This window comes from Alligator mississippiensis, chromosome 8 (genome assembly GCF_030867095.1).
Source record: "Alligator mississippiensis isolate rAllMis1 chromosome 8, rAllMis1, whole genome shotgun sequence".
Lineage (NCBI taxonomy): Eukaryota > Metazoa > Chordata > Crocodylia > Alligatoridae > Alligator > Alligator mississippiensis.
Window position 1 is genome coordinate 10,723,037 of NC_081831.1, and position 14,560 is coordinate 10,737,596.

General features: G+C 39.4%; 1 protein-coding gene and 1 long non-coding RNA gene across 10 annotated transcripts in view; one reads left to right on the forward strand and one right to left on the reverse strand.

The window, feature by feature from the left end:
* Positions 1-14,560, forward strand: part of LOC106737885 (uncharacterized) — a 78,342-nt gene that overhangs the window by 56,641 nt on the left and 7,141 nt on the right. For 2 of the 6 annotated variants that reach the window (XR_009463816.1, XR_009463817.1), the window contains exon 7: positions 1,067-5,569. This is a non-coding gene — a long non-coding RNA (uncharacterized LOC106737885). Of the gene's footprint in view, positions 1-1,066; positions 5,570-14,560 lie in introns of those variants that run through there. The other 4 variants (XR_009463821.1, XR_009463819.1, XR_009463818.1 and 1 more) reach the window with 4 other exon arrangements.
* The window catches only part of LUC7L3 (LUC7 like 3 pre-mRNA splicing factor), a 29,472-nt gene continuing 20,542 nt past the window's right edge, over positions 5,631-14,560 (reverse strand). The window contains exons 9-12 of one of the 4 annotated variants that reach the window (XM_019494338.2): positions 12,803-12,963; positions 7,618-7,758; positions 7,407-7,512; positions 5,631-6,068 (exon numbers count right to left, since the gene is read on the reverse strand). In XM_019494338.2, coding sequence (XP_019349883.1) covers positions 6,056-6,068; positions 7,407-7,512; positions 7,618-7,758; positions 12,803-12,963 — 421 coding nt within the window. In that variant the 3' untranslated portion in view covers positions 5,631-6,055. Of the gene's footprint in view, positions 7,513-7,564; positions 7,759-12,802; positions 12,964-14,560 lie in introns of all 4 variants that reach the window. The other 3 variants (XM_014601901.3, XM_019494337.2, XM_014601903.3) reach the window with 3 other exon arrangements.

Below are 14,560 nucleotides of genomic sequence, written 5' to 3' on the forward strand. Positions count from 1 at the left end.
GCTGAAATCCAACCCTGAACATCTTCAAGATCTTCACAAGACATGGAAGTTTGTGCGCGCAACAGCTGGAAAGAAAGCTGCTAGGGATGAATGGTGGTTTGTTTTAAATAGCTACTTAATAATGAGTGGCCCTTTAGCAGACATGAAGCACTCCTTTTGGCCCATGGTTCAAGTGTTAGTAATTTTAGAAACATACCTTTTCCTCGAATCAGACTACCAGCACAGATCAGGAAAGCTGGGTTCATTTCTGTTGCATGGGTAACAGAAGCAGGATAACAGATGCATTTTGTTCATTAAAGCGGAAGTATTTCATCTTTAGAGAACTTGGCTTTTGACTAGCCAAACCAAATAAAGATGCGTAGATGGGGAGAAGTGAGGCAACTAGCACGATGCACATGGCGTCCTTAAGGGCCTACCTTCTTTATGCGTTTCCCCAACCTGTGGCTCTCCATAGCACCACCTGACTGCACTTTTAAATGGCATCAAACTTCAGTCAAATAATTAATCAAAACAGCTGAATGTTTCTAGGTGCTGTATGTCCATGTGTTAAAAAGAACAAACAAACAAACAGCCATGTGGCTCTAACCTTGAAGCAAGACTTGCATGAAGGCCATCTAGGTTAGGGACAGAAGTTGCACACAAACCAGTTTAAGTGATCAGAAACTGGTTTAAACCTGTAACAGAACAGAAGCTCAATGCCCATAAACCAGTTTCAAAATGGCTGAAACTGTTTTAAAATAAACCTGGTTGAATGTATCAGACTTAACTGATTTGAGTCAAACCTGTTTATGAAACTTCTGTCCCAGACCCCTTCTTGGTTCAAGTTAAATCACAGTCCCCCAGTATCCCAACGTGCTTTGCAGCCCTGGGCTGGTCTGCTCCAGAGAGCAGGGCTGGCCCCATCCCTCTGCTCCCTAGCTGAAGCAGTGAGGGCTAGCTGACAAGGGGGAGGGGGGAGCAAGCTCAGCAGGGGATGCAACCCACTCTACATGGAAAAGACTGCCTCCCCCCTCCCCCAGCAAATGGGAAAGTGGCTAAACACCCCTTCCCCCACTCACACTTACAGCTGCCTGCAACTATGGACTACAAATCCCAGAAACACCTGGAAGCAGGAAGAAGTGATGAGAATTCCTGCAGAGTCCTGCTGCTGTGATTTTGGACTGTAAATCCCAGACCCCAGGGGCAGCAGAAAGAGGAAGTGAACACATAGCCAGAAAGCCATGCTCTGGAACCCCCCAGCTTCTGGCCTGAGGCACTGCAGGCATGCTGCTGCATTTCCTGAATCAAAGGTAAATGTCTGTTCACTTCTGTTTCAATTTAATCTGTGCAGCTTAGACTAACCTGCAAAGACTGAACTGATTCAGCCTCGGGGCTTTTTTGACCATCTGTACCTAGCTCTACTGTCTGCTAAAGGGCAAACTTTACTAGACATTTTATCAACTTCGTGATTTAGAGCCACACACTTTTAACTCACCGCTTTCTTCCCATGCAGATACACTGAAGGTATTGAAACACTCTGGTAGGTAGACAGTATTATTTCCCTGCATTCTGGCAGACAATGAGCTCCTGAAGTTAGGGCAGACTAGGTGGAAGCCTTAGGCCTACGATGCAATGGTACTTTCTTCTGTTCAGCTGGAGGCTCCGTGACATGGAAATCTGACCCTTCCAGCTGCTACTTATTCATCTTCCTGATAGGAAGATGTAGTGTAGAGATCTATTAATTCCTCTTCCACCTCTAATTCCCTTATGAAGCTGTGCTACTGCAGCTACTTTCAGGCAGCATTTGGGTATTTTTATTAGTTAAGGCGCTACAATTTTTTGGCAGAGACTTCAATTTATAATACTGTAAAACATAGTCCAATTTATTGCAGTCCACTGAGACAGCACTTTCCTTTGCAGTACCTGCTGCACTGTATAAACCAAGGCTATCTGTGCACATTTTGTTAAAAGTAGGTATTTCTGTATTTGACTCACAAGCCTAAGACTATATGTGGGTGTGGGATAGCACAGTGGATTAACAAAGGGGACTAGTAACTTACTAAAACCAGCCAGCTTTTAATTTAAGTGGTTCAAAACAGGCTACCACATGTTCTAGATTACTTCTGCTCCCCTCCATCATACATGACTTTTTTGACAGAGCAGCAAGCACCCTGTCAATCTGTGCATCAGTACTACTTACATAGTCTAACAACCAGAGTCAACAGAAAGCTGAGCTCCTTCATCCACTACCCACAAGTCATCCAGAAGTCCTCTCCTCCACTGGCCTGTTATGCACTCATAAGCTGGGTCAGCACCTGTATACGTTTAGATTTTTCATCAAGCTGCATTCATTCCCCTGCCAGGAAGCAAGGGTTTATCTTAGCAGTTACTAATTATGGCACAAACCCGACTCTAGTGAAAAGTGTTTTTTTAAAAAATGTATGAAATAACTGTGGAACACTAATAGCTATATGGTTTAGAATTAAGGATATTTACACATCTAGCTTTGCTTAGGAAAATAAAAACAGTTGCCTTTTTTTTTTTTTTAATATTGCCTCTGTTAGTTACTGAAGAGGTTAGCTATGGAACAATTCCCATGACTCTTTACAAAGAGTAACTATTTAGCTTTATATTATTTTAACACTAACGTCTACCACCTGTAACAAACTGTCGCTGATAGTCAGTATATACATTTAGAGAAATATTTTTATGTAGTTTGATCAGTTTTAAGGTGCACTAGCTATATTAACTACTAATTCCTTTGAACTGAATAAAGACTGTGAATGAGAAAAGCATCACTAAAGCTCTTAGTCAATATCAGCTGTTTCAAGCAAACAGATTTGTACATCTCTGTCCTTAGCCCTAAATCTCTGGCTTTTAATATAATCACCTTGGGGGTTAATTAGTAGTAGATGGTCTCAAACTTAAACACAAAATGCCAAGGCTTGAGGCTACTCCCAATGCTCAGCTTTATTGTTGGGATACTGCTCTGAACGCTTTCAAACAGCAGCTGAGATTAACTTGTGAAAGCTCATTATTTACAATCCAACAAGGGCTTTCACAAACCTATTTCTGCAGTTAATGTGAAATTTGTGTTTCTACAAGGGAAGTCAGGTTCTGAACAAGAGGGCCCAGGTAAGAGAGAAAAGGTAAGAAAGAACTGGCAGCTAAGCCTTAAAAGAGACTGTAAGTAGCTCAGTAGCAGAACCAGAGTATGGGTTTACCTCTTCAACACAACCTTTTTGCCTACGTAGAGCTGAGGAAGTTTCAATACAATTCTTACACAACAACCCTGAAAAGCTTTTAAGCCAAGATTTAGATGATGACATGTCACTACTCCAGGCAAGGTCTAAAGCTGAAGTATCCTTAGCCTTGCTTTTCTCTGGAGTTGGAGGAGTAGTAGCCTTTGTCTGGCCAGTAGGGATGTTCGTTACAATCTGAAACAGACGCTGTTAATGAAATTCTAGTTGCTACTACACCAGTAGATCAACTACTCAATGTTATTTTTTTCATTTTTTCTTCAGCTTCAAGCCAGTAGCAATTATATTTACTTCAAACAGCTACATTCCCCTTTGACAGAGGTGCATATAGCTTAGAAACCATGGGCATTTTATACGCATACATGTGTCTGCTCTGACGAGCTAGAAATCCAGCACGTCAGAGCAGACTTGATTAATCTAGTCTGCTCTGCACGTGAGCTGATGTGCCTGGCGCTGTGTCGTGTGCATTTGTATAAACAGCAAAATGCACACGAGTGCTGAGAAAATGGCAGCAATGAGCTTTTGAACTCGCACACCTCTGAAGGGTTTTAGTTCAAAAGTGCGCTGCCGCCATTTGCTCAGCACTGACACAAATTTCACAATCTATACAAATGTACGTGCCACAAAAGTATAGAAAATGCAGCGCAGAAGTGTACAAATGCCCCATGCTTTTAGCAGAAGTCATTACATTTCAACACCACCATCCACGTGACAGTACACTGTGTACTGCGATAGAATTACTTGCCCTTGTGAAGGGTAAGAGCTTTTTAAAATTAATTTTATGTCCTAGATTGAATAATGGCCTACCGATTTGCTATAATTTGACCCAAAAGCCTGAAAGTGCTGAAGTACAACTTGCATTTTCATGACTAGTTTTACAAGATGTCAGATCACGTTACCAAATTCAACCTAACACCTTCTACTCCTATGCAAAACATGGTCTAAGCTAAGTTACAGCCCTGTTCTCCAGTGCCTCACACCTCGTTTAGCCATTTATAACCCAGCAAAGCAAAACACGTAGACTGAAAAAATGCTACTAGCCCAACAGAGAGATCATGTATTGTGGAATGACTAAGGCATTAGGACCTTTTCCACCAAAATGACCAACACAGACCAATCATATATTGGAATAACATTCACTGGCTATCTCCAATTTCTGAGGACAGATTGATTTTGTTGATATAGCTGGTGATGATATAGTTGGAGATGCTCCTGCTCCGAGCAGGGGGTTGGACTAGATGACCTCCTGAGGTCCTTTCCAGCCCTCATTTTCTGTGATTCTATACGTCTGTTATGATTTCGATTAGCGCACAACTTTTGGCTTCTGTGCCTGCAGCTCCATACAGCTCCCTTCCTATCTATGAAAGAGTATTTAATCATAGAAAATCCATTCAACTGAATGTACAAGGATAAATACCAGGCAGAACAGACACTCTCTTGAAAGATCTGATCCACAGAATGGAACAATATGGCACAAAAGTCAAAGAGCAGCAATCAGAAACGGAATCGTCTCATGTTCCATTTCATTAAAGAGACCAAGTTACATGATGTCTGCAGCAAATGTTTCCACAAATAATCCAATTAACAGAGGCTCCATATTAACTTTCCCTAAAGACGCGTATCATGCTCCATTATCAACATTCAGACCCAGAATACACAATACTAACACAAAGACTAATCAAATGGTTTTTACTTTGAACGCTGGAGCACTGCAAAGATTCGACCCACCCCTTCCCCACCACCAGCCAACTGAGATGAGCGCTGTTGCAATACAACTTCACAGGCGAGTTTAGTGTGGAAAGGAACACACATTCCAAACTACTTTAATATACAAAATATGTCCACTTATTTTGCCTAATTTCCAATGAAGTGTTTGAATTGCTGTTAGGATGCAAACATGGTAGCAGTACAGTACTGTAGGAAAATAGACACCGGGACTGACATTGCTTTAATATCTCAATGTCCTTACTTTCTATCACTCAGGAAACTGAAACCTGTATTTGTGTTCTGAATTTCCATTCTGATGAAGTAGGGGTATATACCTGAAGGTGGAGAGAAAGGGCCTCTTCAAAAATTTTTCTAATCTGCCTTATTAGAGGGAAATACACAGCCATGTCTTGTACTTTATTTGACTCCTAAGAAAATAAAGTGTGACAAAAATCCTGCAGCTTGTAATAATGTGTGACTGTTTAAGAAGTAACCAGGAGTTAGAAGGTACTCGCCTGTTAACAGTTAGTTTTTAGGGACAACTACATTGAAAGAGTCAAAAAGGAAGAAAACCAGAATAACTGACCATCCAAATTAAAGGATAAGCTTGAAGACACAAATAAATTTATTAAGAAATAAGTGTATTTAATACTAAACGTTCAATGACAGAGACAATCAAATCTGTAACAGAAATTCAAAGATACTTTATTATTTCCATTTCTGGTATATCAAGAAGCTAGGTAGAGCCTAGTTGTAAAAATGGGATTAATTTTAGTTTGCTTCACACAAATACTAAACATTTATTCCTGTGTTTTAAAGTCCAAGAATGAAAACTTGCAATTAAACACTGAGCAAGCCATGTGTTCAGGTTATGTTGGTTTCTTAAAAAGTCTTAAAAGAAAAAAAAAAAGATACAGGACTTATATTTTCAGTAGCACATATGCTATTAACACATCCCTCTGAACTCTGGGAGGTAACACCAGTCCTGAATTAAATTTTATAAAAAATTCTAACTGAACTTAATATTTTTCTACGTCACTACAGCTTTCTTTCACCTCATTTTAAAGCAGATCTTCATTAAGCTGTCTTCCGGATTCTTCACAGACTCTTCACGTGGGAGTCCTATAATGCAAAATTTTGGGAAAGCAGACAATTAAACAACGCAAAGAGAGTTTAGATTACCATTCCTAAATATTGGCCCAGTTGTTAGCTGTCATCTTACTCTACTACGACGTCAACACTGACCAGTAGGGGCTTTAGGAGCAATACTGTCATATTAATAGGTTAAGGATGGCACATTAAGTGTTTAAGAGTTCCTAGCATAAATAGTGAAGCTATACTAATAGCTTATGTTGCAAGGAGCTGATGTAAAATCAGAGGTATTCTCCAAGTGTTAGTTCCTTATTTTAGGAATATATCTAAAAATCCTTAATTTAAGCAAGCTAGGTCAAGAAATGGAAGAAAACTTTTGAAGTTGATACAGTATTTTTATGTCCTAATGTTTAGGGGTTTTTTTATAATAAATCAGAATGGTCAGCACACATTCTTGCCACGTAGTACTGTAACAGTTTCAGGGCGTCTGGCCTTTGTATTTACATTTGCCTCACAAGTCTGATTTCAGCCATTATACTGCATGGTACTATGGCCGACTGCAAATTCTCCTACACAGTAGGAAATATTAAACACATACCTCTTAAAGACTTGAATTGCATTGAATGTAACAAGGCGGTTATTATGTAGTGTTTATTGCATTTAAAACTCTTTAAAGATATCTAATTCTGGGCAGCACTGCATCCCTACATACAGTTGAAAGAAAATTCCATTCTGTTAACATCAGATTTACATTTTTCACACAATACACAAAAATCCTTTTCACTATCTTGTAAATAAAAACACAACAGTAAGCTTAAAGATTACAGGCAACAGCATTCAAACATGGATGTGGGTAGAGAAAGGAGTACCTGGCATGAGTACCTGCTTAGTTTGACTGAATCCTTGATTTTTAATTTGGCTTTTCATGGGCCGCTCACAACACCAACGCTGTGTGAGGTATGGTAGTCAGCTGCAATAATTCATAAACCCTACACTTCCATCAATCCAATGCTACTGGCTCTCGAGTTACAGAACAAACTGCATTAGAATGCAAGGCAATAAAGCAAAAAAAACTAGAAACATCCTTGACAAAGAAATACTAGCAGTTTATATAAAAACAAAGTAGTCCAACATGTGCCTCAAATATTAAGTATTAAAGCAAATGTTTCTGCTGATGTACCAACACAATATGGACTTAAATACAAAAAACAGTTCAATTTCTTTTAAAAAAAAGCGACAACAAAATCCCTAAAATTAAAAAAAGGATAATTAAGTTTTCTATGGTGACCATATTACAAGTATGTTCCAAAGAGGCACACTAATGGGGGCACGAGTCTGCTACAAAATAGCCGAGACAAAACAATGTACCTCAAAATGTTTTGCAGGACTACACTGTCTTTTCCTTCAGAAGGTGCTTTAGTTAGTCTTCTTACTTGGCTTAGTTCCATCTTCATCTGTGCATACTTACGCTGCACTGTTAAACAGTAACAAAAAGCCCTAATCAAAGTTTGAAATAATGCACTTACCTCTGTCTGATCTGAGGTCATATCAGATCAGTTTTAATTGGACTGAGTGTCACCTTCAGATTTAATGTCTTCACTGGTCCCATTGACCTCATTCTTAGTCTCACTCTCCTTCGAGTCTGTGTTTGTGTCTTCACTCTGTTTTTCTCGACTACTGGACTTCATACTACTTTTTTTATCATCAGATCCCCTCTTTTCTGCCATGAAAGAAGACATTAACCATGGATTTCAAAGTAAAAACATATACATTGCATAAGAGGTATGGCGCATACAAGATCGAACCAAATCATTACTACTATAAACTGAAATGAGCAGCAAAGTTGTAGGAAAATGCTTTTGACCAACCATGTTAGAAGGGGCAGGGTAGAAGGAAAAAAAGTCAGCAAGGGATGGGAGGAGGCAGAAAAGGACCAGTTACTCAGCTGCATGCTTGAAGACAAAAAGGGGGGAGCATATGGTTATGTTTGACTGCCTAGCACCCTTACTTAAAGGAGCCAACTTTACAGGCCCCAAATAAACTGATGTCCTTATCACTTCCGCCATATACATCTCTCATTAAACGCGGCTCTTGAGAATAGAATCAAGAAGCAACAAAAGGATAAGGCAGTGCTACTCGATCACTTACTGAACCAAAACCAGTTGCAGGAGGGAGAGAGCAAACCAGTAATTCTCAACCAAGTTGCAGTGGCATCCTTTTAAGGGCGCTACACAGTATTAGCACTATCAGGCGTGCAAATACCTACATGATTCACAATTAAAACCCAGGTATTTTAAATATGAATCCATAGTATCAAAAACATCCTGACCTTTTGTGGTCTTTCCGAGTTCTCTGCAAGAGAAGAACTGCTCTATTTTTCTGTAGCCAAAAAACAAATGAAAGCCAAGAGCTGGCATTTTCTGAGGGATGCCTCAAGTCTAAGGAGGCTGAGAACCAATGAGGGAAAATGGACAGCCAGGAAGTAACCAACCATAAAAACGCAACTAGGTTTGAAACATGGATCAAGGTGAATACCAAAGCTGACTTCACTGGGACAAAAACTGCAAAGGAAGTTGTTTCAGGTATGTACTTTAGCCTGCACTGAACTTCTCATTCGATTTTCCCAGTTACAGAAAAGCTGGGATAGACCCACCGAAGACAGAAAAGCAGCAATCTGCTGAACAGGAACAGATCAAAAGAACCCCACAATTAATTCAGGAGTTAGATGCGTGACTGGCAACAGAGCAGGATATAATGCTGAAAAACTGGTATTTTCTTGTCTTCAATCTTCAGAGTGAAGGAATAATGCCAAAAGCAGCAAAGTTTTCCAGGGAAAGAAAAGTATTCACACAGTTATAGGTATCTGTCTCATCCCTAAATGTATAAGTTTAAACGCACACAAATTTTAGTCGCTCTTGTCACTTCAAACTATAGGCATACATGTATGATCAGAAGCAGAATTTAAAAATTTTTAGAAGCCCACCTATAGAATGAGACCATTAAAGCTTTCTCAGATGAATTCATGCCCAATTATCAAGGTACCAAAAAGGGTAATCCACGAGCTAAAAACTTCTAGGGTGTAGCATCTGTACTGGCATAGCACTTCTACACTTTAGAAGAGAGGAGGAGAAAAAGTTAAGTTTTAGAAAAGGAGTAAGATTGGAGGCTTGTTTTGTTCAGATAAACCACCTAAAAGGGAAAAACCCCAAACCCAAGAGGCAGAAAACTGCCTAAAAGAACACTGGAACTGAAGGTTTCATCAAAAGCAGCACATCCAGTGTAATGGGTGGAGAAAGCACATACTGACATCCAAACAGTTAAAACTCTTTCTAGTGCTGCCTGAGTGCCTATCTACCCTCTCTGCCATAACTGCTCAGGAAGATTGCACTCTAACTGACCTTGTGGAAAAGTCTTCTTTTTGTCCTACACGCATCTTCGATGCACACGCAGATCCACTGAGGAACAGTAGTCTTGTTTCCCCGCAGAGGACTAGTAGTCAGTCCAATAATCTTATCTTCTGTCCTATGTAGATATGGTAGATCTTAATAGCCCTATGGATGTGCAGAGTGCACACGGTTGTGTTTTTATTTTTTTGTTTCTGAGGTTTGGGGAGATAGGAACATTTCTTTTGGAATGTAAAGAAAGTACAGCTAACCTGTGGTATATAAAAGATAAACCTATACTAAAAACCAGCCTGTCTTCCAGGACCCCAAAAACAGGATAGTCACAGATGATAGCACCTGGACGTTGTTGAACAGAACTGACCAATATTTAGAACAAGCTAACTAGCTAATGAACCAAGTTTCTTTTGCTCCTGGAATATCTGCACGCAGGTGGCAAGTTCCTATAATTTATTACTCAGTCATAATTGCTTGAGAATTTTTTTTTATTATTCTTTTGAACTGCAGGTGCTTTTTGTAGCTTTTTCAAGTTTCCTGCGATGTGCTATAAGCTATTTGAATGCAGGCACAACTATTTCTGAATTAGTATCTGCACGGGGAACTGAAGTTGTCCTTTTAATGTAAACAAAATATTACATTGTTTATGGCATACAACCTCAGTGCATGCATCTAACATGTTGCCATTTTTCCTTTTTTTGAAAAATTCACAAAACTTAAAATTGCTAATTTTGAACATATAAGAAAAGGGGGGGGGGGAAGAACCCCCCCCCCATCACTTTCAGGCATTCCATATTTTTTTTTTTATGGATGAGGCTAGTGGATGTAATACAGGAACCAGGCACAGGAGTTTAAAAAAAACCCCGCAAAAAACCAAAACAAAAAACCCCCCAAAACAATCCTTAAGAATTAAAAAGCTAGCTGGAGGATGGAAGAAAAAGCTCACAAGTTTTACACAAAATGTTGTTTCCGTGTATTTACTGCCAGCTCTACTTAGGCCTATTTCTGAAGGGAAAATTTTTAGCTTTTATTAAAACAAACAAACAAAAAACCAACACAAAAAAACAAACAAAAAAAATCACCTTTTTTCTTCTATCAGAATCTCTCAGTAATTGCATAGTACTGTAATACACGGACTGGAACTCAGTACTCGAGGACTGTTGTCTGACCTCTGGTTGCTGTGTATCGTCAGACACGTCAGGTCACGTGTACCACAGTCTGTTGACAGTGTGGAGGCTGAATGTAGGGTTTTGAAGCAATCTGAGATTTCAAGACTAAAGGCACTACAGATAGAAGTATTACTTTCAGCTACTCTCTGGCTGCTGACCTTTAAATGCTGATCCATGATGGATATGAAGGTTAATAAGTCTCAAAATCTCTTTGCATTGCATTAGGTCTAATGGAGTCAACAAAATAATTGGTAATAGGGTCTTAACGCTAGACTGTATATGAAGTAGACTAAGAAGCTAGCAACATTATTATTCATTGCTAATTATGATGCTTGGACCTTCAAAGCTCAGTACTTAAGGACGGTGTCTATAAATGCAAATTAATGGAAAAGAACTTTCAAAATTGGAACTGGAGTGGAATTTACAATTTTTTTAACTGAAGAATTCCATGCCTTATGTAATAGATACAGAAGTCTTTCTAGATTTCAAGAGCATATTTCTCTCTACTAGAAAAACATCTCTTGCATTATACTTTTGCTCCTCGGCACTACTCATAATTTATCAATACTACTGTACATTTGTTACAGTAGTGTAGGGACACAGCCAGGTGCCCAGGGCGCAGTCAACTCCTGATAGCTACGTGACTGCGGCTGCCAGGAGCAGGCACTTGTTTCCCCTCCACTCCAAGTTGCACCCGACTCGGTTCAATGGAGCAGGGAGTAGCCTGCAAACAGACCAGAAGGAAAATTTTACTCAGTTAAGAACTAAAATATTTAAATGCTGGAGACTCTCCGTTTATGGGAAGATTAAGGATAGAACTAGGAACCTATATACCATGTGTGATCTTAATAATGGAAATGATTTTAACAACACACAAATTATTATGCTACATGTACACAACAAAACTACCTGACCAACTGAACACTAGAAATCTGTCTTACCTTAAGTGAAAGAAATAATCAATGTATTAGGTAGAAGGAAAGTAACTAGTGAATAAGTACAGGGTATGGAGGTCTGACCTTGTGTGTACTACACAAAGCAAGTGGCAAAGCATACCTCTAACTAGGAGCTCAAAATTAGACAGAATACTCTGGAGAGGAACATCTTGGCATTAGGCAGAACACCCTGGTGAGATGCATCATGGTATAAAAGCAGAAATGATACTGCTCAAAGTGTCTAACAAGGTATGTGATTATAGCCATATTTTGGCATATTAAGCATTTATTGAAAAAATGGAAAAATAAGAGTATGGCAAATCAGCTAACATTTAAACAGTGCCTTTCATCCCAGAGAATCTCAAAGTACAAGTTATAATCACTTCATGAGTTACTGAAATGAAGTCTTATCTAATATAAACTGTGCCGTGTTTCACACAGGATATCACTTGGCAACCCAAAACTTTATGTTTTGGAGTCTAGAAGTGAATAGGGTATTCAACTGAAGTTTCAGAAAAATATTAAAAATGGTAATTTATCACAAATACTGTATTTCTATAGGATATGTTATGTTCACAAAAGTTCAGAATGCCCTGTTTTACATCTGCTTCATTTGTAAAGCCCAACAGGAACTTAGCTCAAGGTGTCACGGATATAGGTTAGGATGATAAGAGGTCTCAGAAGTTAGTGAAAACTAAGGTAATTTTTTTTTTTTTTTATCAGAGGACATTAAAAAGATACATAATAGAAATGCACAGAAAAGGAAGATACCATAAACAGTAAACAAAAATACATACAAAGTAAGAAAGCAACTTTTAATGGAAATGGTAAAACAAAAGATACATAACAAATTAAGAAAACTACCTTTAATAGCACTGAAAGGCCATTCTAGAACTGACAGCTAGGGACAGCAACAGAAAATATAATTTAATATGTTAAATAGTTATTGTGGCCTGTGGGTTTTTCAGAAGTCAGTCAACAGACAAAACCTCATGGCTTTTTTTGGAGATAATATAGTAATGCGCTTCGTGTTGTGACTTTAAATAAGAAAGTGAAAATAGCAGTGTTGGTCTCGAGGGAAAAGGATGAGGGAAAGAACAAAGAGTGCCTCCTATCACTCACTGGTGAGACACAGTTTGCTTAGTTTGATTTCAGGTCTAAAGTTATCCTAAGAAAACAAACAAACGTTCTTGGTCCGTGATTTATGGGGCCTCAGTGGTAAGACTGGTTCCTGATTGTCTAAGTGCACCATACCAACTAACCTTTTTCTTTAGATTTCCTGTCTTGTTCTCTATCTCTGCTTTTGCTTCTGTGCTTGTACGATTTCCGATCACGACTCTTCGATCGTCTCCTATCCCGGCTGCGAGACCTGTGTTTTCTTTCTGATCGATCATGGCTTCGGCTTCTTCGTCGATCTCTACTCCTTACCAGAGAAAATTTTAAGTAGAAAAAGACTATTAGCTGATGTTCACAGCTCAAGGAAAAGAGTGCTTGGTCTTTCACTAGACTGCCATTCTACTCCCGTCTGGTTCAAAAGGATTAATATTGTGAAAGGTCAAGTTTTGCTTATAACCCTCCCCTTTTGCAATTAGTTATCAATACTTTAAAATCTGCATCCACTTTCCTCTTCATTTGTTCAAATGCCACAACTACCCGTGTCCAACTGACAGTTCTTGGGAATGACTAATTAAAGAAAATAATCTTTACAATGATAAATACTTCAGCTATACTTTGAAAGCATTTGTCATCTTAAAGCTGATCTCAGAATACACATACCACAGTGGATTAGATTTTACACCAGCCATCTTTCTGAGTTACCCCCTGAAAACAGCAAGAACTGCCACTCCGTGGAGAAGTTTAACGGAGCTAACAGCCAGCACATCCGTAAAATCATAGAAAATGAGGGTTGGAGGGTTGACCTCAGGAGGTCATCTCGTCCACCCCCTGTTTAAGGTAGAACCATCCCCAACTAGATCATTGCAGCCAGGGCTTTGTTAAGCCAGGCCTTTAAAACTTGCAAGGATGGAAATTTCACCCCCCTCTTAGGTAACCCATTCCCGTGCTTCACCACCTTCCTAGTGAGAAAGTTTTCCCTAATATCCAACTTAATCCTCTCTTGCTGCAACTTGAGACCACTGCTCCTTGTTCTGTCATCACTGAGAACAGTCTAGGTCTAATGTGATTCTTAAATTCCTAATTTTAAAGAATCAATTCCCCAAAGCCACACACTGCTCAGTGGATGCTCATATTTTGAGCAGACTTTTGCTTGGGTAGCATTTCAGGCTTAGTTTTTCATTTTGAAGTCTGTATTCAATGGTGCTCTTCCTACACTTGCCTGTAAAACAATTTAAAATGCAGGGAAACCTGCTAAACATCAAGCAGTTGTACACCATAAAAGATCAGTACACTTCACTGCTTCTCTAACCAGAATGCATCGCACACACCAGTGGTTTCTTGACTTCCTCCACTCTAACCTCAACAGCTCTCACCTACCTTCACTGTAGGGACTCTCAATGTTCTGTTCTCTCCATGCACGTAGTTCTCTGCACATTCCACCCCATTCCCTTTTTCTCAGCATATATTTCCCCACACCCGTGCTATTGGTTCTGTATGCTCCAGTCTCCCTTGGCCATGTGCCAGTGTAACTATACGTTCCTTTCCTTACATTGCCTGCTTCCCATGCTTTTGTCACATAATTCTTCCCCCTTTACTGGGGTCTCAGGCACCCACTGCCCTCCAATTCTTTCTGTCAGTTGGGAAAGTCTTTCAGAACATCAACATTTTATAAATCTGTTTTTGTTGGTCAGGAAGAGGCAATTTAAAAGGGTGCAGTTAGAGGTGGTTGAAACTGCTATACCTGATAATCAGATGCCAGGAGACTCCTACAGTTTACCAAAAGTCAGCAGGTTTTTGCCCACTGATGCTTTGAGGATTCCTTCATCAATTCCAAAGTTCAGATGTGGCATTCAGAAGTGACTATGTTAAAGGCAGACAAATGCCTTCAAGATGAGTGCAAGATC